Below are 23,826 nucleotides of genomic sequence, written 5' to 3'. Positions count from 1 at the left end.
CTGACCATCTCTGCTTCCCCAGGGCAGTCACCTTGGCCTCAAGGGTACGAACTCGTTCCCTGAGGACCAGGAACTCCTTGCATTGAGCACACACCCAAGACTTCTGTCCTTTGGGCAGATAGTCGTACATGTGACACTCAGTGCAAAACACTGGAAAGCCCCCACCCCATATATATATAAATATACAGTCCTCTATATATATATAAATATACAGTCCTCTTTAAATTCTGTTTAAGTGGCTCCCCTTCTAGAGGGTCAACTTACCTTATTGGGAGAACAAGGAAATCAGGGATCTGGGTTCCTGGTCCTTAGAGAGCCCCGAGGCAAAGAGCCACAGGCCAAGAGCCCTTTAGCTCTCGCCCTTTGGCTCACGCCTTTGGCAAGGCGCAGCTTACAATGCAAAGAGGGTGGAGCAGAGGCACTCCTAAGCAATCAGCAGCAATCACTCTCAATCTCTTTCACCTTTAGCCCACTCAACCAAACAAAGAGCAGTTCCCCAGCTATCACAACTCAGAATTTTAGGCAGTCCCACAAACCTCAGAATGAAGTCTTTCAAAACTCAAATTCTCAGCAACTTCTCCAGCTGTCTCAGCTATGAGAGCTGCTGTGCTCTGTTCCGCTCCTCTCAGACCTCTGTGAGATGTGCTCAGCCTTTGGCAAGGCGCAGCTTAAAATGCAAAGAGGGTGGAGCAGAGGCACTCCTAAGTAATCAGCAGCAATCACTGGAAGAAGACAGAAAACCCACAAGACAAGAGCTTATAGAAATAATCCTGGAGACAGCAGAAATGGATATACTATCTGACTTATTAAAAGAACAAAGTGAACAAGATATAAAGGAAATCTAGACTCCATTATATGCATAGATCAAAACAATTCACTGAATGCAGAACTGTTTTACTATGTTTTATTATGTTTTTTAAAATGAGACATACTAGAATTTCTAAAGCAACTCCTTTAACAGTTTGACTTTAGAAAGTCATGGTTAGAACATAATATATGTATAAAGGTATAACATTTGAAGGGAAGATGAAGAACTTGCAGGTATTGTTAACATGTGGTATGATTTCATTGATGATAATGGAAACAATGTAACTGTATAAGCAGAAATAATTACAAATGTTGTGTTAAATGTACTTTTGTTTGCCCCATTCCCCCCTTCCATTGTCTTCTTGTTTTGTTTTGAATATTTAATAAAATATACTACACTTGATCTTAGCCAAAAGGCCGAGAAGCGATGTATGTGCTGAAAAGACACTAGGGGATTTAGAATTGTAGGGACCACGTCACCAGCATAAGTTTTTAATTCAGGGCTTTTTTTGGAGCAGGAATGCAGTTCCGGCTGGCTTGGCAGCACAGGGTGTGGCCTAATATGCAAATGAGTTCCTGCTGGGATGCTTCTACAAAAAAGCCCTGCTTTAAGTTAAACTCCTCTCCATCTAAGATCAAATTCCCAATGAAACCAGGGACTACGCTATTGCCAATCTTGTCAGACAATATAGAGCTTCATAAGACTTACTTAGATATATGTTGACAGCTGCCAGAATAACGTTTGCACTGAAACAGAAGACTGTCCTACAATAGAGATCTGGAAAGGAAAACTAGCTGAATATACAACTATGGCAAAATTAACTAATTATTTTAACAAAAGACCACTGAATGAATTTCAGCAGAAGTGAAATGCCTACTACTCATATTATGAAACAGTTCAATATCTTGATTCTTGAAACTTTTTATATTATATTAGAGGCAATGAAGATATTGATTACAGTTATAATTCTTTATGTTATTCAGTATTCCACTAGCATTTAAATATTTAGTAAGAATAAGATTTAGGAAAGTGTTAAATTATTAAGATAAAATATAGATTTTTAGGATGGTTTAAACTTAGCATAAAAATCTACATAACTGTAAAAGATGCACTCTTTTTATTGCTAACAGAATACTATAACTAAGGAAGTTCTTGCTTATTCTTTTAAAGACTGAATTCATCACAAAAATTGTAATAATGATGTTTTATTGTCTGCTCTCACATTTGAAATATGCATTTTTTTACTAAAAGTTGATTTTTCTTGTATATAAAAGTTGATTTTTCTTGTATATAACAGATCGTCCCTCAGGGTCCAGTAACTCTTCTATTACAGTTATATGTTGGACAATTATATACATTGCAACATCTTTTATCTTCTTGGCAGCTGAGGCAATTTAGGCTTACCCAATTTTTTGTTGGTTAAAATTTTCTCATGTTCCTTCTTAACATGGGGTTCTTGAATGCATATTAGAGATAAATTTTGTTTCTTTGACCGATTAACCTTAGGATCATTTTGCAGGAGAATTTAAACCATTGGTATTTATTGACAAAACTTTCATTGTGTCCATTATTGTTAGAAAACTGTTGCCTGGTCAAGTTTGTCCTCTTTATTTAGAGCTTCTTTTCTGTTTCCTGGTTCTTCAGATTCATCAGGCATTTTCCCAGTCAATTCTTCTACTAGATGCTTAGATGTTCAATTGTCGAGATACTTCTACCTGAAGCCAATGAGATTTCTATGGCAAACGGAATCCTCCAATGATACATTATTATTATTTTGCAAAAAATTGCCTATGAAAATCTAAGTCTTTTCTTCAATACATATGCAGGTGAAGCTTGAAATATATGCATTTCTTTATCCAAAACTACAAGTGGGAAATAGCTCTTTGGTGATTCAGTATTATGTCTCTTGTTTTCTTGTTTGCAAATATAACCAATATATTTCAGGGCAATCTATTATTTAAAGCGAATATTGAATTTATTCTATATATATGGTCAATGTCAAGAAAATCTTCAATCTTTAAATAGTCTTGTAAAAGCTTAGCTAAATCACCTTCAAAATCTGACTGGCCAAAGTCCTCTGGTACTCCACAAAAATGAAGACTATGATTTCTACAGCTCGCCTCCAAAACTTCAATCCTCTGATCTGTTAGTATTATGTAGCCTGCTGTGAAGCATGCTAGATCAAGAACTGTCAAAGTGACAGCTAATCACATGACAAGAGTCACAGGACTAATTAACCTGGATGATGCAAGGACTGGTAATATCTGGATCTGTTCAGAGGAGTCAGCATGAGTCAGCAGTTAGCTGATTGGTGGGCTGTCCTATATAAGCAGCAGAGTACCAGAGCGGTTTTTCTCTCTTTGTATAAGCACTTTGGTACACTGGACTGTACTTGTATATAACTTCACTGTAAATATCTGTATAATACAGTTTGTTATACTACCAAACTGGTGTGTTGGCTCTTCATATCAATGTTCCTGTTGCTAAAGCAAGTTACTGCTTTGGTCTACCTTCACTCAGCGCACGCTCCTGCCGTCATGGTTATGGGCCAAGACCAAGCGCTGTGCAGTTAAGACCTGGAGACTGTGCCTGGCTGTGGAGGTTCGTTGGAGTTTGGAGAAGAGCTGTGCTGGCGCAGGAGAAGTGTGAGTCCAAAGAGTGTGCTGAAACCATCCCATTGTCCTTGTTGGTGAGTGACGAGAAGGAGGAGGAATTCCGGGTGTCTGTGGGCAGCAAAGAGATGGCTCAACCTCAAGCTATTTTGGTTGAGAAGCTCACTTCAGTGAACTATCCGGTGTGATCTTTGCACATGGAATTTTTCCTAAAGAGAGAAGGGCTGTGGACGTGTGTGTCTGACCCCCCCGCTGCTCCTATGGCTAACGAGATTGTCCTGGAGCAGAAAGCTCTTGCAAACATCATCCTCGGTGTGGGGGATGATCAATTGATATATGTGAGAGGGAAGCCGACGGCGAGAGAGGCTTGGAATGCGCTTCGTGGAATTTATGTGCATACCACTGCTGGGTCCCTCATGGCGTTAACACGCAGGATGTATTGCACGTTGCTGGTGCCAGGTGGCTGTGTACGGGAGCATATTAAGGCTCTCTTCAACTGCTTTGTGGAGCTGGAGACCAGAGGCAAGGCCGTTGCTGTGGACGACAGAGTTTATATTTTGCTTTCATCGCTGCCTCCGGAGTTTTCGCAACCGATAACAGCTCTGGAGTCTGTCGACGCCAACATTCTGACCATGGAGTATGTCTGTGCCAGGTTATACGACTTTCAAGACAGGCTGACTGCAGCGTCCCATTCTGGGAGTGGAGCCAGTGCACCTGTCTGTGGGAGTGATTCAAGGGCCGTGCTGAGTCAGAGGGTCATTGCCAAGCAGCAGCAGGAAAGCAGCTCAGCAGCACTACATGTGAGAAAGTGTTACCGGTGTGGATCAGTTTCTCACATCAGGAAGTTCTGTCCAAAAGCTGGGAGACAGAGAAGAACATCTCTACAGAAGCCTGGGAACTGTGAGCAGGCTAAATTGGTGACTACAGGAACAGCAGCACAGGGGTCTCTTTGGCTAGTAGACTCTGGGGCGACTAGTCATATTTGTACCTCTAAGGCTTTAATGTAATGTTCTCAGCAGGCTGTGTTATCTCATGTAAACCTCGCTGATGGTTCTATGTCTGAGGTAGTGTGTAACCGTCGGGTAAACTTTCCAGCACTAGGCTGTGACCTTGAGGAAGTGCTGTGTGTGCCGGCATTACAATCAAATCTGCTCAGTGTTAGCTCATTAGCTAGAGCAGGATTTGAGGTGAAGTTTTCTGACACAGGCTGTAAAGTGTCTAAAAGTGGAAAAATCCTCACAGAGGGGAAGTTGATTGATAACGTGTATGTGGTAGGGAGTGAAGCCGTTAAGGCAGATCAAGCATCTAATGTATGCCCCCATGATTCATGTTTACACCTCCTCCACCGTAGACTTGGGCATTCAAGTTTCCATACTATTAGCAAGACGCTGTCTTTGCTGCCAAATGTAGCTGTAAAATATTGTAAGGCATATCTAGACTGCCAAGTGTGCAGAAAGGTCAAAAGCAAGGCATTCCTGGTTGCTAAGGAGAGCACGAGGATGTCTGAGCGACCATTAGCTCTAATCCATGCCTATATTATCGGGCCATTTCCAAAGAGCCATTCAGCAAATAGATATGTATTTCTGATTGTTGATGACTGTACGAGATATTGTTGGTCTTATGTACTCAAACAGAAATCAGAGGTGTTTCAATGTTTTAAACAGTGAGCAAAAAGAGTACAGAAGCAGCTTGGAGTGCAGCTGCTAGCTCTAAGAACATAAGAGAAGCCATGTTAGATCAGGCCAATGGCCCATCCAGTCCAACATTCTGTGTCACACAGCGGCCAAATATATATATATATATACACACACACACACACACACAGGCTACAGATAATATTGTGAGATAATATTGTGTTGTGAGCCGCCCTTAGCCTGCTTCGGCGGGGAGGGAGGGATATAAATAAAAAGTATTATTATTATTATATCCCCTATAAGGCTATATTCAAGAAGAAGCCTAGTTTAGAGTTCCTCAGAGTGTTTGGAACGAAAGCCTGGGTAAATATTCCTTTGAAATTAAGAAGGAAAGGAGGTGCTAGATCCAGAAAATTGGCATTTCTGGGATATCAAACCAATATGAAGGCATATAGGTTTAGTGACACTGAACAGAAGGGGACGTTCAGTAGATCTGCTAACTTCAGCGAGCATAGCAATTGGGCTAAGCTGCATGGAACTGAAGGGAATACTCATGTATTGCTGCCACTGACCTAGTCAGGAACAAGGTTCTGCACCAGTACCTGCTGTGGTGCAGCAGGAGGTATCTGAGAACGAGCAAAGAGCTTGTCAGGAGACTCGGGTTTCAACCCGCAGTACAAAAGGTGTTCCTCCTGTACGATATGGTTTTGACAACAGCATAAACCATGTGTATGTGTCTGAACCTGAGAGTTATCAGGAAATAATGACTGGCAGATGAGGAAAAAAAGGCCTGGCTGGAAGCCATGGAAAGAGAATATTTATCTCTGTGTAAGACTGGTATGTTTTCTCCCACAGGGAGGCTGAAAGGGAATAATATACTGCAAGCAGGGCAGATCGCCCAGAAGCTAAGTCTACTTCAGGGTTTGTAGTATACCCGGGAAGGGCACTCATTATGTGGAAGGGTGTAAAGCAAACTTTAGTAGCTTGCAGCACATGTGAAGCAGAATTCAGTGCATTGAATAAATGTGTATGGAATCTGGAATGGATTGTACAATTAATGAAAGATCTAAATGTAACATGTGACCTGCCAATCACTGTATTTAATGACAGTTCGGCTGCAAAGCAATTAGCTGAAAATTTATGTGCCAGAGGAAGGAGTAAACATATCTTAATTAGATATTACAATGTAAAAGAGTCAGTTACTCGGGGAATTGTGATATTGGAAAAATGTGCCACGGAGGACAACATTGCTGATCTGTTTACTAAATGTCTGTACAGTGAAAGACATGCAAAACTGGCTGAATTATTAGGCATGCGTTCACTAGCAGTCTAAGGAGGTGTGTTAGTATTATGTAGCCTGCTGTGAAGCATGCTAGATCAAGAACTGTCAAAGTGACAGCTAATTATATGACAAGAGTCACAGGACTAATTAATCTGGATGCAAGGACTGGTAATATCTGGATCTGTTCAGAGGAGTCAGCAGTTAGCTGATTGGTGGGCTGTCCTATATAAGCAGCAGAGTACCAGAGTGGTTTTTCTCTCTTTGTATATGGATTACTGGCGAAGCACTTTGCTACTCTGGACTGTACTTGTATATAACTTCACTGTAAATATCTTTATAATACATGGTTTGTTATACTACCAAACTGGTGTGTTGGCTCTTCATATCAACGTTCCTGTTGCTAAGGCAAGTTACTGCTTTGGTCTACCTGCACTCAGCGCACACTCCTGCTGTCATGATCAGCTATTTCAAAAGTAGTTTTATGCTCTCTGATGATGTTCTATTTCTCTGTAATTCTCCTTGTTTTTTGCTAATTTCTTGAGTGTGTTCCTGGGTTTGCTATTAATTTCTGTGAATCGGACCTGTAACTATGGTGGGGCCCACACAGCCCTAGCCCCTCCACCCTTACACTCTTGGAAAGCACCTGGCACCTCCACTTACAGCCACCACAGTTCTCTCGCATTTTACACCACTACCCAACTTCCACTGCAGTCGAGAGGCCCTCTCCTCCTGCCCTGAGCTTGCCCAAGTGAGAGGGATCAAAGGAGAAGGAGAGGAGGCAGTGACTGTGGAACTTGGACAGGAAGAGGTAGCTTGCCTGTTGCAGCTCAGCTGCCCGCGAAGATGGGCAACCAACCTGGGTGACCCAAGGAGCCACAGCCAGGTCTATTGGTGGGCATCGTGGGCATGCCAAGCTGACCTTACCTTGTGCACCAATGAGACAACTCAGCTGTTGCCTTCTTTGTGTGCACCAGTGCGGAGCTGCCCCATGGCTTGGCAGAGGCCCTCCTCAAGTCTAGATTGCCCTCCACATTGCCTGGAAAGGAGCTGGGGGAAGGTCTGGGGAAGGGCAAGGGTGGGTCCACAGCATTATGCTGGTCAGGCAGCTCCTCACCTGGCAAGCATCAGACCAGGGGCATGGGTGGGCGCCTCGGGAGATACTACTGCTGGGTAGGTAATGAAGCAGAAGTCAGAACGGTTGCCAGGCCAGCAGGAACACCATGCTGCACTGTCTTTTTTGCAGGAAAGGGGCAGAGAAGAAAGGGGGCAGGGGGTTGTCTCCTCCATTCCCAGGAGCAGAGCTGCTGTGACTGCCCAGGCAAAGGGGGGTTAGCTTGCAGAACTCAAGCTTACAATCAAGCTTACAATCCGTCGCTAAGAGCCCAGCCAGGGTCACCAAACTGGGTGGCCGCCTGGTCCCCCCCCCAACCAAAAATTCCTGCTGTGTGCTCTACCAAACTTGCAATCCTGGTTACGGCACTGCTGCAAATCCAGTTTGGATTTCTTGTTTTAGACTTGCTGATTCTTGTTTGATTTTTTTCTTGCATATTTTGCTCAGATTGCTGTATCTGGAATGAAACAGTTTGTATTTGCTGGGAAAATGACTCAGAAAGTCTCTCCATAAAGTCTACCATATCACAGTCTTAATCTTATTGCTTCTTTTTTCCCTTCTTCAGATGAATAACTGTCATTCTAAGTTTCCTAAGTCTTTTTCTTTCTTTGAATATATTATGCAATTTTTTCATTAACACCTTTACAAATCAAGCTTTCTGATTCTCAAATTTAAAGCAATCATTAACCAAAATTTTCAAAATAACAATGTTACTGAACAACAGCAAAGCATATATTTAACCGTCTAGAACTTCTTTCACTTCATATATTTCTGAGAAGTTAATCAATTTATTTTGAAAACACCCAGACTTACTAACTAAAATCTATACTGTTAATTATATTAAAAGGATGAGTTGGAGTAGTTAATCCAGGGTATAGAACTCATTCATTATGAAGGCCAGATCTGACATAAATGAGACCGTGTCGGGCTGGGCCATGTGTGTCATGAAATGTAATGCCAAGTAGCACAGATATAAACTTTATAAAGGGCACAAAAACAATTAAAGATTTTTTTTAAAAAATAAGGCATGCTTAAAATATTAGAATGCTTGCAATATTTTGTTTAACAGTCTCAGCTGACACCTCTTGCTCTGAATTATTGCATCTAAAACTGGAGATGATGTTTGAGTAATCTTGAGTATGCTGTTCAGGTGTGCATCTGTAATGCAAACCTACTTTTGATTTATTGACATTCATTACAGAAATCTTATGGTCAATGCTTTGAGCCTAAGACCCAGAGGAAAATGTGAATTGGCTGGGCATTGTGAGCTTTTGTACATAAACTGCTTCATGTCCAGGTCAACAACATGTGAAGGCACCATGGTACAGACTGTGGGATATGTGTTTATTTACAAAACTGGAGTCTTCCCTAGAAAAATAACTGCAGCTCTTATGAGGTAGTGCAGGAACAGAGACAGCCATGTATAGTGGTCAGTACCAGCCTACTATTTGTTATTTTCAGAACAGATCTGGACACAATTCAGATGAGTCCACTCTTCTAGTGGAGAATGAGAAAATTAGAAATCCTCCCTCTGATGTTTTATAATAAAACACTGTCAATGGGGTAGACAGAAAGCAGATAATGTTATCAAATGAGCAGCCATGTTCCACCTGTTATCCCATGTCCACAAACTTGATGACCAATTCAACACAACAATGACAACTATCAGCAGATATTATTAAACTCACTCTGACCTACTGGCTACCCATTTTGTGCCAGCTCCCCTGCATCTCCAAAGACAAGATGCTCCTCTTTGTGAATATAGAAAAATCATCAAAAAGAGAGAGTTACGCATCCACAAAAACAAGGCTGACACAAACCTATCCAGTCTATGATCCCAACACCCAGCAACAAGATCTGCACAAATCCCACAATCACAAGTTTGGTATGTTCAGTATGTGGAAGAACAGTGACCCAGCGTAGAGGTGTGCATTCAGTTTGCCCAACAACTCCCTCCATCAAATAATAGAATTTATTTTTGGCTGCCAATATAGCTGAGCCCGAATAAAAGCCAATATTATTCAGGCTCAGCTATGAGAAGGCATTTAAAGAGATTGTAGTCTCTTTAAATGCCTTTCACTCACCAAGTGAACTAGTCAGAAAGCATTTAAAGAGACCATCTCTTTAAATATCTTCTCTAAGCCACATCACTGCAATGTGACTTCGGAAGTGAAATGTATTTAAAGAGACTGCAGTTTTTAAAAATGCCTTCTCATAGCTGAGCCCAAATAAAAGCTGAATACCAGCTTTTATTTATGCTCAGCTATATCAGTATCTTTTCAAGGTTTTTTTTGTTTAGATAAGCCAAACACACACCACTACATTAAGGCCCTGGTGACTGTTCTTCTGCATCCTGAAACTGCTGAACTGGTTAGGTTCTTCAGGAGCCACAAAGTGTACCAAACCATTTTTTTCCAGTTCATGTCCACCCCTAGTAGACACCCCTAGTGTCACAGCGTCTGCACCATAGAAGTTGTCTACCAAAGGAGTGGTACTGGACTTCATCCATTCACTTTTAACAGGATGTAGTGAGAACTCTTATACAATGGCTCTTCACAAGCAGGGCTAAATCAGCTTATTTTGCCCTCTGCTACATGAGACATTGCATCAGCTTCAGGAATGCAACTAATTATGGCATGGTGCAACCAAAATCAATCAACTAGAACAAGTGATCATGGTGTCTCTCCTGCTAGGTAAGTTAACTAGAACAAGTAGTGAATCAACTGGGGATAAAGGTTGCACTGAAACAAATGAAGCTGGATTACTGTACAAAGTTTTATATGTATATAAGGTTCCCCCAAGAAAGAAAAAGACTTTAGCTCAATTTCCCACAAGATTTCCTTTTCACACCTGTACACTGTTGTCCTTGGAGCTGCTGGGAGTTACAGGGCGATGTTGTTCTAGGAAACTGTATCGGCTCTGATCCTGGGGTCTGCAGATATGCTACTGATGAGCTGCAGAAGGAGGGGAAAAAAAAACCTCCTGTTTGAATTCACACTGTACACATACATTTTCTAAAAGCCATTTGCTGCAACATTTCAATATTCCCAAAGAAAATGACTCTACATATTAATGAGATAAAATAAACTGGTTGGTTCTGGAACTAGAAGGCACATTCTCATTTCTCCAGGCCTCGCAAAAGAGCTAGAAATAGAGGAAACCAGCTTCTTCATCCCTGATCCCTCTTCAGGTTGAAGACGCTAACCATGCTTAACACAGAGTACTGTTTTGGCTAGAATCTCCAAGGACACCTTGGTGTCTCTCACCTTAGCTGTGATTTGTCAATTTATAATTAAACAGGGATCTGTGTGCTTTTTGTTCTAAGAGAAAATAAATGCTACTTAAATATAAATTAACACATTTTAATATGAAAGAATCATTTGCCATGGGGGGCAGAATAGTGACTCAAATTCTATTTTTCACTCTCTCATTTCCCTGCAAATTGTTCATGGAGTGACTTTTGAAAAGGTGACCAAACTTTAAAGACTGTAGTAATGTGTGGCACTGATGACAAATTGCTTACTTTTAAAGAACAGGTACAAAATCAACCTACGGACACAAGGCCATAATCTGAACCAAGGTGACCTAAATTTTTATTTTTATTCTGCTTCTGTGAGAAAACCAAAGAACAGGAAGCAATGAAGGATATTGCAAATCTGTTTAGTCACCCAAAATAATGCTTAGAATCCCATCTCATTTGCACAAAGCATTTACATCCGTTTTTTCCCTTCTCTGAACTCCACACTCAATACCACAGTCACACAGTGAGCCACAGAGCACATGTAGCTATGGATACAGTTTAATACTACTACTCCTCTCCCCACTTGGCCATTAGTGATTAAGTTAACTTACACTGCTATAGAAATACACAGTATTCCTATGGGGAAAAATTCAGCACTATTTCCCTTACTCCTGAGAGTAAGAGAACTCCTTCGTGGTGCTCCACCGGCATGACAGCAGGCTACATGCTTTTTAAAAAAAAAACCTAACTGAACAGGCCAAGTTAAAAGCAATTTCACCCCCCCCCCTCCCAGCAATAATGTCTGCATGAGCAAAGTGTGTACAATAGGGATGGACACAAACCACCCACAACCCTAAATAATAATAAATAAATTTGTCATGAAAATTGCCATGTTGTAGTTTGTGAACCGAAGCTTGTGCCTAACTGTATCCATGACCCTCCAACGAGCCTCCATGTGGTTTTTCGGAGGATTGTGGGGCTCCTGGTGGAAACAAGTGAGATCACTGAAATGGCTTGCATCCATTTCCACCTAACAGCGGGGCTGGTGTGCCAGTCAGCTGTTGGCTAAAATAGATGCAAACCATTTAAAGATCCCTTTCACTCCCCGCCCCACTATGCTTCCAAGGGATCACTGAAAGGACTGTGCACACTGTCAGCTGGTCCAGTTTGAACCAGGCTGCCCAGCAGAGCCCCACCCCATCTTGTAGGGAGAGTTCTCCTTGCAGGATTGGCTCCTTTCCAAACTTTGTTGGGTGGTCTAGTTTGAAGCAGCAGAGCCCCGGCCAACTTCCCTGCAGGACTGGCTCCTTTGCAGGTTCTGTTGGGCAGTTTGGTTTGAGCCAGGTAGCCCAGCAGATCACCAGCCAAGGCGGCACTGGCATACCTTGCAAAAGCCATTTAAAGGGATGTTCTCTTCCCTTTTAATGGCTTTTGCAAGGCATGCCAGATGAGTGAAGTCCAAGCAGGAAGCTCACCTGGAAGTGAGCAAACTTGCCACTCAGTGAAGTCACTTACACACGGCATACTTTGCAAAAAACATTTCAAGGGAATGTCTCCTTTAAATGGCTTCTACAAGGCACACCAGATGCAATTGAAGTTCAAGTGGTGAATTCATCAGGTCACAAACCTCACTAAGTGAACTGGTTCTGTAGCTGAGGAGGCTCATAAAGGTTCGTGTGGCTGAACAAGCCATAAACCAAGACAAGCTCCATTTTCCTGGTTCATATCCATCCATAATGCACAGTATAAGTTCTTCCTCTATAAATCAGGGGATAAATCCTCTATAAATCAGTAACATGTTCCAAGAGTGCCAGAGTAGTTAGTATGGTAGCCAAGAATGACAGAGACCTGGAGTCAAGTCCCCATGTTGCATAAAACTTTATTCGGCCACTAATATTCTCTCATCCTAATCTAACTCTCAGGGTTGTTGTGAGGCTTAAAATGGGGTATGGAAGTCAATGTATGCTGCTCTGAGCTCCTTGAAGGAAGGGCAGGATAAAAGTGTACAAGATAAACTTAAGATTGGCCATCTTAAAAAACAACATCCCTAAGATACCCTTTGCTATCTTTACTATCTCACAGAAGGCAAATCTAACAGTTGTCTACTTTACTATTTTTCACTGCTAGTAACAACATCAGCAACTCTGAATATTGCTAGTACAACAAATTGTTTCCTTAAGCATTACTGATTTCTTACATTGTCTTTGGAATAAATCCAGGTATAATAATGACATCTTCTTGTCAACTCAAAGTGGCCTGGATTCAGATATGATGCCAAAACACAGGTTGGTGGTAGATGCAGCCTCTTTCCCTTGGGCCTACTTACACTTCTTAGCTGTTAGCAAACAGTTTAAAATTTTGTTTGGAAAACTATGACTTTCATTTCCCCATTAAACCAGAATCATAAGCCATATGGTTTTGCACATAAGTCTGTGGTTTGCAATTTGGGGAATCTGCAAACCTTTGCTTTCTGGTTCAAATGAAATGGAAAACTATATAAATTCTTTTGCCATGTTACAGACTGATGAGCAAGTCTCTTTTTAGGACTTAGTTCAGGGAGAACAGGTTCTGTTAGTTTTCTGAAAGAAGCCCGATAGACACAGCATTGATTGTTCGACAGTTTTGGTGCCACAAGGCTACATTCCTCTGCATCAGTAGAGTGGTTCTGGAGTTTCCTTTTACTTAAAATGATAACATTTAAATCAGTAAGTCTTCACACTCTGTGTGTGACAGCTGCATTTTGAAGATAAAGGGAATCTGGAGCTGTTCCACTGAGGAAAGAAAAATATGGCAGGTCCTGCTGAATGTCTGTGTGTTCACACTCCAAGTAACACTGCTGACAACCCCTAGCGACACCTGTGCGAGATGCACTGCACAAGAACAGAAACCAGTACAGTTCCCAGGAGCAGCCCCCACTATTTTAAGAGAAAAAAGCAAAATATCAAAGCAACAGTCTTGTAGATGGACACTGTTTCTGAACCTGCCACAACTCTCTTCCGTACTCGTCTACTATATATACAGTTCTCTTCTCCATCATATCCTAACTTTTCCCAACAGAAGTCTCACAATAAAGTCATTCTCTTTTTAAAAAGGTGATTATGTTAAGCAACACTGCCATTCATGTTACTGGTAAGTTCCTAGCCACTGAAAAGAGAAGGCCAGCACTGAGGACACACAGACAATGCCAAGCAGGCCACGAAGGTCAGAAAAACTAGGAAATGCTAAGACAGCTCAAAGGTCTAAGTCTTAAAGACATTTGGTGAGAATTTAAAATTACTTTTAACATTTAAACAGATCAAGAACTGCCAGTACTTAGAACCAAGAGCAGCTGGACAGCCAATAAACTCAGTATGATCAAAGTATGATCAGATGACATCTTATTTTATTTATTTATTCTATTTCTATCCCGCCCTCCCCGCTGCAGCAGGCTCAGCCTCCTGTTGGCAGCACGAGAGCCTGTCATACCTTTTAAAAGCAAATTTTGTTTTTTACATAAAACCCAGTGTAATCTCTAAGTGTATTAAGAGTCTTTGTAGACCAAGTCTGACTCACCTTAAATTATTTTGTTGTCCAGACGGAATAACACTGTAATAAACTGGCATTCCTGATGTGGGTAATCCTTGATTAGACTGACTGGGGATAACAACTGGTTGTTGATATGTCTGCTGTGACATTCCTTGGGAACCTTGAGCCATTGAAACCTAAAGATTGGAAGCACAGTGAGACAACAGAGAAACTTGCTTTTCAACATGGCATGTGATGCTGTGGCAGCACGGTAGAGGGGAAGGTCCAGAGCACAATAATGTAATTGTCATCCAAAGTCATTAGGTCGACTTTCCACTAAGTTGATAAATCTGGCTTGCACTGCTCCAGATCGGCAGGTTGGTGCTCATCTAACCAAATGCACCTATGTACAAATAATTTTGCTGGTTCAGAGAAAATCATGATTCAAAGAAGGATTCTAGCCTAGCATTTGATCTAGTTTTCTAAGTGCAGAAGCTTCAGGCACATGAGTCTCAACCTGCACCCCGAAGTGGTACAGACTACAAACAGGTTTACCACAACAATAAGATTAGTATTGATTAGCACCATGACCAAGTATCAACAGAAATAAGAGAGAACAAATGAACTTAACCAGGGCCCAGTGGGGCCTAGCTCATTACTAAGATGTGGTCCATTTAAACTATTTTAGAAACAGGTTTTTAAACATTATTCATGAGGTTATATTGATGGGATTGGTAATGGAGCGACCTGCATTACAAGTTTGTATGAGCAGAGAAATTATGCTTGAGCCCTTGCCAGAAGATTTCCCAGGGTCTCAGATAACCCACTGCAAGGGTCTCCTCCTCTTCTCTACAAATGAGACAGAAATGGACATAATACTATTTTCCCTTGTGGCCTGAAGTGGTTTATTTCTCATGAGATTGTGTTATAATGAATTGGATCATAAGGCTATGAAAGTCAAGACTGTCTACTCTGACTGGCAGTGACTCACCAGGCTCTCAGGAAAAGGTCTTTCACCTCACCTAATTGGAGGAGCTAGGGATTGAATTTGGGAGTACTGAACAGACGAATGCTTCTATCAAATCCATAAAATATTTCACTGTAAGAAAAGCAGTGATCTTGTTTCTTACTTTGTAAGATAGTTTAGCTACATTTCAATCGAGACAGCAGAAATATGATGGGGGAAGTGCTAGAGAATTGTTAGTCTCCAGATAGGCTTTGCGGTAGGGTAGTTCATAATGATTGCCCCTCATCATATTTCACCTCCCAAAGGATCCTTGTGTGTACTGCACAGCCTGGCCTAGTAGAGCCATGCAATACAAACAAGATAGAAATGGAACTATCAAAATGGATGCTGGCAAAGGACAAGCCTGAAAATACTATTTTGGGAGGGTGACTCTAGGACATCTGCCTGCTAACAGCTCTTTTCCCACTTAAAGAGATACTTTATCTCAACAACTGGCTTCTCAGGAAAGCCAATCTCCACCCTGACATAACACCCAGGAAGGACCCAATTACGTCCTCCCTGATCTAATTGATGTGCTATTCACATATTGTGGTAGCTTTTCTCTCCCATAGTCAAGGATCAATGAAACACTGACACCTTTACTTCTGTTAACAGCTGCAACAGGAATCATAAAGTTTCAGCCCATACTCAGCGACACACATGCTGGTTAGGCACCACAAGTTCCTCCAGATTACTGTCAGTTCCTGGGAATCCTATTTAGCATTTCCCAACACATTGTTTTAATTGCAGATAATCCCATCATAACATTGTTCCGAGGGGCAATCATGATGACATCATGCCCTGAGGCAGTGCTCTGCCCTCCTGCAATGCACACTGCACACTCAAGGTGCCGAACATCTTGCTCTTCTCTTGGATCTTGCCTCTTCTGGACAGGTAACTATCACTCCATCCCTGCCTCTCATTGATCTTGCTTGTGTGTAGCCTCTTGTGTGCTTCTTGTTTGTACTCTTATTTTCTCTTGAATAAAATCCATCTCTATTTCCAATAATTTCCAATTATTTTTAGAGTTTTCTCAAAGGGAAATATTCTTGTAAACACCTCCTCTTACCCCCTCTGTCTCCTTGCTAATTCCCCCAACAAAAACAGAAGACAACCCCTTTTGGGCAACACATAACATGTAACAGCATGCCTGTTCAAAGACACTAATACACAAAAAATAAAATGAAGTGCTATGTTTCAGTATGTCAGCTTTTCTGAAAACAGGAACACATAATAGCTTCTTGTAATGCTTAGATGATCTCTGAGAAGCAAACAGTCAAAAAAGATATTATAACATTGGAAAAAGTGCAGAAAAGGGCAACTAGAATGATTAAAGGATTGGAACACTTTCCCTATGAAGAAAGATTAAAGCGCTTGGGGCTTTTTAACTTAGAGAAACAATGACTGAGGGGTGACAAGACGTACAAGATTATGCATGGGATAGAGAAGATAGAGAAAGAAGTACTTTTCTTCCTTTCTCACAATATAAGAACTCGTGGACACTCAATGAAATTGCTGAGCAATCAGGTTAGAATGGATAAAAGGAAGTACTTCCTCACCCAAAGGGTGATTAACATATGGAATTCACTATCACAGGAGGTGGCGGCGGCTGCAAGCATAGCCAGCTTCAAGAAGGGATTGGATAAACATATGGAACAGAGGTCCATCAGTGGCTATTTGCCACAGTGTATTGTTGGAACTCTCTGTCTGGGGCAGTGATGCTCTCTATTCTTGGTGCTTGGGGGGGGCACAGTGGGAGAGCTTGTAGTGTCCTGGCCCCACTGGTGGACCTCCTGATGGCACCTGGGGGTTTTTTCCATTGTGTGACAGACTGTTGAACTGGATGAGTCATTGGCCTGATCCAACATGGCTTCTCTTATGTTCCTGAATGTCATCAGTGTTTAAAATTTAAGTTGGTAATTATAACACTTTCACATGCAAACCAAAATTATCTCCTATCCACCCATTCAATTAAGCTCATAATCATAATCATCCTGTTTCAGGAGTTCTCAGAATCCAGAGTTCTGACTATATCTTTTAATCTGAAGATCACAAGTGTATTTTATTAACTACAATTATATAAAACAATATCATAGCTTACCTGATAAGATGGCACAGGAGGATATGGGACAATCACACCTTGGATCTGGTTTCCAATGTTGCTGGGTTGGCCACTGACTGTGTTTTGGTTTTGAGATTGCTGGACGCCAATTAAACCCTGGTAGTTTTGCTGCTGGTTAGGCATAACTTGGTAACCTGCAATTACACAAATATTTTAACTTATTTTTATAGGGTTTTTTTTTAAAGAAAAGTTTCATTTACTTTGTTCATATTAATGTGTCCTTTAGATGTTATGCCAGCAACATGGAAGTTGCTTTTCCATGGCTTCATCCAGAGATGCTTCTTGTACATTTAAAGCCCCATTACATCTTTGTAACACAGTGGTTGCCAAGCCAAGCAATAACTATTTGGTAAAGACCTGCACAATTGGCTCCAACCATATGATGGTGGAGCTTTAAATGTTATAGCAGCAGCATCTCATGAACTTATGGAAAAGTAGCTTCCACAATGCTTCTCAAGTATCTGAAGGGCAGCACAGGCACACAAGACTGTTTTGCTGAAGTAGGTAATTTTGCCATCTAATTTACTGAAATGTTTTTATCCTGTCATTCTCCAAAGACTCAAAGCAGATAACCAATACTATAGAGAAACATGGTCCTGATCAAAAGTCTATGACAACTCTCTCTCTCGGCTTGACTTCGCGAATGAAGATTTAAGAAGGGTGCAGTAGTCCACGTCTGCTGCAGGCTCACTGGTGGCTGACAAGACCAATGCGGGACAGGCAGATCCGGCCACAGTGGCTGCAGGGAAAAGTCTGATTTGGGGTTGGTGCTGTAGCAGTGTGATTCTTCCTCAATCTCCTTTTGTCCTCAAGACCAGCTATGCGTGCGTTCTCAAAGGAAGAGACAGCCTGGTGGATGGTGTGCCTCCATGCTTTGCGATCTGAGGCTAGGTCAGACCACTGGTGATTGTTGATGCGACAGGTGCCAAGGGATTTCTTCAAGGAGTCCTTGTACCTCTTCTTTGGTGCCCCTCTATTTCGATGGCCGGTGGAAAGTTCGCCATACAGAGCAATCTTGGGAAGGCGGTGGTTTTCCATCCTAGAAATATGCCCTGCCCAGCGCAGCTGCGTCTTCAACAGCAGTGCCTCAATGCTTGTAACCTCCGCCCTCTTGAGGACTTCAGTGTTGGTCACAAAGTCACTCCAGTGGATGTTGAGGATGGTGCGAAGGCAGCGCTGATGAAAGCGCTCAAGGAGTCGCAGGTGATGACGGTATAAAACCCACGATTCGGAGCCGTAGATGAGGGCTGTCATCACAACCGCTTTGTAAACATTGATCTTTGTGCCTTTTTTCAGACGCTTGTTGCTCCACACTCTTTTGTGCAGTCAGTCAAATGCACGGTTTGCCTTTGCCAGCCTGTTGTCAATCTCCTTGTCGATCTTGGCATCTGAGGAGATGATCACCCCAGGTAGCTGAACTGCTGGACTGTCTTCAGAACTGATTCACCCACAGTGATGCAGGGAGGGTGATAACCTTCCTGGGGTGCAGGCTGGTGGAGAACTTCTGTCTTCTTCAGACTAACTTCTAGGTCGAATAGCTTGGCAGCCTCTGCAAAGCAGGACATCATATGCTGCAGAGCTGATTCCGAGTGGGAGATGAGTGCAGCATCATCAGCAAACAGTAGTTCTCGGATAAGTTTTTACTACAACTATTGTGTATTATTTAGTTGAATGGAAGTAAGTCTGTACAGCCTTTTCATAAAAATGGCAGATGCTAAAGTTAATTGCCATTTTGCACTTTTTCTGCAACTTCCTTATTTTGCAACTACAATTTACAAATATGCATTGATTTCAAAATCATGATGCTTTGAATACATCCAATTTTTTCTCCTTCACTTCAACCTTTTTGCTGTCAGTTACAGACTATTTGGTTGTCATTAGTATTTCAAAGTTGAAGACAAACACAAAACTGAATGCCTCCATCTCTGTCAAGTAAGGGTTAAGCACAAGTAATAGAACTTTAACAAGTACACTAAGCTGAATGCCACACATCTTACTTGGAAGCCGAGCGGCTGACCGATAGCTATGTGTGTGTTTACCTGGTCATAGGTTTTCTTTAGTGCATAGGTTGGAATTGCCCTAAAGATAAAACATAATATGGAAGTTTTCTGCAGCAGGATTAGTTTTAAATCTCTCTCTCCCAATTGCTTTTGGAGGAAGATCCAGAAATGCTTCTATCTTTAAGTACTTGTATGCAAAGAAGCCTTGTTGCCTTGCTTCTGAGAGAAGTTTTCTACGGAGTCTAAAGTCCAAAAAGGAGAGCATGATGTCCCCCCTAGGACCATTTCTTTGTAGGTTCCTGTGAGAGCATAGCCTATATGGCTTTAGTTATTATTATTATAGGGACCAAATCTTCTTCCAAGGAGATTATAGAAGCAATCCACTGAGCCATAAAGGTAGGCAGATCAGATTCCTCAATTTTCTCCAGAAAATGCCTAAATTTTATATTGTTTTGACGAAGTTGTGTTTATATTTGGGTTTGTTTGATTTTCAGCTGTTCCATTTGTAGCACTCTGGTTTCTTCTTGCATTGTTTCTGTAAGTGACTTTGCACTTTCAGTAGTTTTTTGTACATCCACCATCATTTTTGTCATTTCTTTCGGTTGGGATTAGATTGGGTCTAAAAAGGAAACTGATTTTTGTTAAAATTCTATCCTCCATTTTCAAGAGATCTGTTTTGGTAAGAGGAGACGATTGTTCAGAGTGACTCACCTCCTCCATTGCCATTTTGCGTTTCGGGTTCCCTTCTTAGCGACTGCATTGGTCTTATTTTTTGAGAAATAGTCAGACACCAAATGATTAGGCTGCAACTGAATGTTTTGTGGGTATGTTCTTTGTTTTATCCCTGTGATTTTTGCCCATATAGGCAGTGGAGTCACGCTGTAAATATTACTTGTAGGGGAGAGCTAGTGAGTTAAGACTTTCCTCAGGACCACGCTCCTTGCATCTGTTTCTTCTTAGTAACTGCATCTCCTTGAGTGGGAGAATTATATTTGTGTTTAGATTTTTTAAAAAAAAATGTTTCTTAATTGGTGGTTCTGGCTGGGAGTGCCCCGTGGTAAATGCTCCTGAAGGAGTGGGTTGTTTAGGTTCTAATACTAGGGCAGCCAAGGCAGACTGTTTTGAAGACAATGGCTTGGACCTGGAGGCTTAGCTCACCAGAATGCAATGGATCAAGGGGGTGTTATTGAGGCTGTTCAATGGAATGGGTAATGGAGTGGAGCTGGAGGTTCCAAAGGTGGAACCAAAGTAGCTGTGGTTGAGACCGACAAGGTCTTTCACCAAAGTACTACCTTCAGGTGACATGTTCTATCAGAATGGGCTTTTGGCATGAAACACTGGCATATCTTGCAAGCAATGACATTATGTGCTTCCCTCAAGCATAGGAGAGATCTCGCGGTCATTAATGAGTGCGATCTTGGTATCGTACTGGGAGCATTTCTTAAAAACAGCCTTGGTCACCATGAAAAAGAAAACAAAGGAGGACTCAAGGTGTTGGGCAACAGAACAAAAGAGCAGCGACAGAACAATGCCCTGTTCAAAAAAGAACAAAATGAACGATGAATACCTGCAGAGTTACAACAAAAGACGTCTAGTCCTCATAGTGATGTAAAAGAAACTGAAGGAAAGGCGGGACATCTGCCTCAGATCTCATGACATGTGTGGTGGGAAAATCCATACATGCACCAAGTCGAGGTGGTGTGCCGCCTTCTGGAACTTTACTATGGAAGTTTTGTTCATGGCTGGCCTGCACAAACACAGTCCCAATGTGGGGCTACTCTAGAAGATGGACGATGAAGCACATCTCACATCCTTACAAGTGTTCCATACCCTAGGCTTGGGAGTAGCATGGATCTGCATAGCCAGCTCAGGTGAGTCTACAATGGAAAACCATTTCTGTGCTAGATGCTACTGGGAAAGACACTCTTGGCAACCATATCAACTTCCTTCTCCGGATCAAGAAGCATTCCCCTACTTTATGTAAGGCTTCTTCTATGACAACCAGGAAAGGATTTGAACTGCTATGCAATGCAGTGGCACACTGAGCCCTATATACGTAACTGGAAATAGCTCATGTAAGGAGACCTTCCCCCTCCATTCAGTAGCGGCCCTGCCAGAGAACCCTCTGATGAGTGCTGATGGAGCCTTGTGAACAAAGTGGCCTGTTCTCAAGGGTCCACTGACTTGACAGTGTTTCCAGGGTATGCAGGGAATTACTGGATGAAGATGAGAACCATTCTCTTGTGCAAGCTCCTTACATTTTAAACCAGCATCTTTAAACACTCTAAATAAGCCTTGCAAATACTTTCCCAATAATCTACAAGTCTGACTATATTTGGCCAAAACCCTCCAAAGGAAGTTTAGAGTACTAGTAAGGGGGCCAAAAGTTAAAAGCAGCAATAGTTAAATACAAAAGAACACATGCTTATTAAAAACATATAGAAACCTTGTAGGGGCCCAAATGAAGCCTCATAAAACCATCAAATGCACAAAAAGGAACTTATATGACCTGACATGTTCAGCCTGCAGAGGCCTTCTTCAGAGGTTAAACAGTACAAGTTACACTTGTAAGGCAATACACACTTGATATAGGATGAAAAATGGAATGCTCTAATTTGGAAATGAATGGCCCCCAATTTTGGGGGGGGAGGTGACAAATGTATCTGGCCTTATGTTAGCAGCATTGACATATACTGGTAATAGTAATATTCCCAATATACACCTTCCAGTTTAGGTCCTAAGGGTAAAATTCCCTTATCAGGGCCAGTGTAACATCAGTATGTATCAGTCATTCTTAACACTCTTAATAAGCCTTGCAAATATTTTCCCAATAAGCTACATGTCTGACTATTTGACCACCTGACAAGCTATGCAGGAAAAAAACCCAAATTGTTACTGCAAGTTATAACATTAGAACTCAAGCCACAATAGTAGAAAGATGGAATGCTGGTATTTCAAAGATTGTCATTTCTCAGGGATTGCAGTGCAGTTGTGAAAATTATTCACTGTCTCCTGGCACTTTCATACAGACTAAACAGAATCAATATACCCTGCTGGAAGAAGTAGAACAATATAAATTGACTGCTAACATGCTTTCCCTCATGGGGTTCCAAGGTCTGGTTCTATTTTCAGCTTCACTATTCCACCTCAGGATACCAAAGGGCAGGAAATAAATACTGAGGGGGGGGGGGTGCAGTTGTGCCTGCTGAAATAGAACCAATACAAAAACATACTTCCCAAATATCAGCAACTACAAATGATGATTCATCACTTGCAATTTTATCCTCTCTATAAAATGGAATTGCTTACGCTGTCAGGATCCACACCCAATACCACTTAGACAGGGACATCACTCTCACTAATGGAATGAAAACTCAGACACAAACCTAGCATAAAGAAAACATACACGCACACAATTGAGCACAGAAACAAAAGCCTGTCAAAGGCATTATTGACCACATGACTACTCCTGAACATCACTTTCCTAATTCTTCTTTAAGGACACGCATTGCCAACTTTTTTAAAAGGATGAACAGTGCATGCTCCTTGATCAGAAAGCAACACTTCAAGACAGACACACCTGAGACCCCTTTAAAAAAGAAGCCAGGAAGCAGCTGAAAAAGAGACCGGTTCACTGTGAGAAATGTCACCCTCTCAGACAGTGTTACGGCCCCGAATCCAACAGCTCATGATTAAAGACAATCTATTCCACAATACATTACACATATCATCATCTGGTTTGCCACATGGACACACATCTCTTGTTTGCATATACCCACAAAACCCAGATATTTTAAAAGTCTGTAGACATTATAAAATATTTAAATGTTGAAAAGGAACATCCGCAAACACAGTAATGACTAACAGCTAGTATAAATGTTTGTTCATGTTATTTTTCTTTTCCTATGGGAACAGACACACCCCTCAAACTCTTTAGGTTTTATAGAGCACTTGAACTTATTTCAGCTTATATTTAACCATTTTCTACTACCCTGAAAAGCCATGGACACCTGTGCATATGAGGAAGACTTTAATCAAACAACCTGGAAGCAACATTTGACCTAGGCTTGTGCCTAATCCCAAACAAAATAAGAATGTGACTAAAACCTTTTAATTTCAGCAGCTGGAGACTAATCCAGAGCCAGACTGCTGCCTATGCACTAATTCTTCCTTTTTTTCAGCATCAGTCCCCCACGCACAATCCTGCTTGGACCCACTGACCGAAAGGCAGCACAAGACCCCTTCCACATGAAGACATAGTTGTGTAATGTCCACACTGACATCCATAACATATCTGCATGGGAATCCTACTCACCACAGTTTATGTGACAAGACAGCATGTGTTTTTTTTAAATTAAAGCAGTAAGGATAAACCAGGGTCAAAAAAAAAAAAAATCAAAGAGCCAACTTGCTCTGCACTACCAACTGGATTACAGCAGCTACATCTGGATTACAGGATTACAGCAGCTATACCTACTATCACATGGGAAGCCATGCTGGAAACAG

At 41.6% G+C, this 23,826-nt stretch overlaps 1 protein-coding gene and 1 non-coding gene across 10 annotated transcripts in view; both read right to left on the bottom strand.

The window, feature by feature from the left end:
- Window positions 1-23,826, bottom strand: part of R3HDM1 (R3H domain containing 1) — a 157,720-nt gene that overhangs the window by 24,372 nt on the left and 109,522 nt on the right. For 6 of the 9 annotated variants that reach the window (XM_060256860.1, XM_060256863.1, XM_060256865.1 and 3 more), the window contains 3 exons: window positions 17,300-17,454; window positions 14,241-14,389; window positions 10,283-10,401 (listed from right to left, as the gene is read on the bottom strand). In XM_060256860.1, the coding sequence (XP_060112843.1) occupies window positions 10,283-10,401; window positions 14,241-14,389; window positions 17,300-17,454 (423 nt within the window). The remainder of the gene's footprint in view (window positions 1-10,282; window positions 10,402-14,240; window positions 14,390-17,299; window positions 17,455-23,826) is intronic. The other 3 variants (XM_060256861.1, XM_060256862.1, XM_060256868.1) reach the window with 1 other exon arrangement.
- On the bottom strand, window positions 1,053-1,236 carry LOC132585525 (U2 spliceosomal RNA). Its single transcript, XR_009556315.1, has one exon. It is a non-coding gene; the product is annotated as a U2 spliceosomal RNA (small nuclear RNA).

The sequence above is a fragment of the Heteronotia binoei genome, chromosome 16 (assembly GCF_032191835.1).
Source record: "Heteronotia binoei isolate CCM8104 ecotype False Entrance Well chromosome 16, APGP_CSIRO_Hbin_v1, whole genome shotgun sequence".
NCBI lineage: Eukaryota > Metazoa > Chordata > Lepidosauria > Squamata > Gekkonidae > Heteronotia > Heteronotia binoei.
Note: the sequence above shows the minus strand (reverse complement) of the source record. Positions and strands in the feature narration are given on the sequence as shown.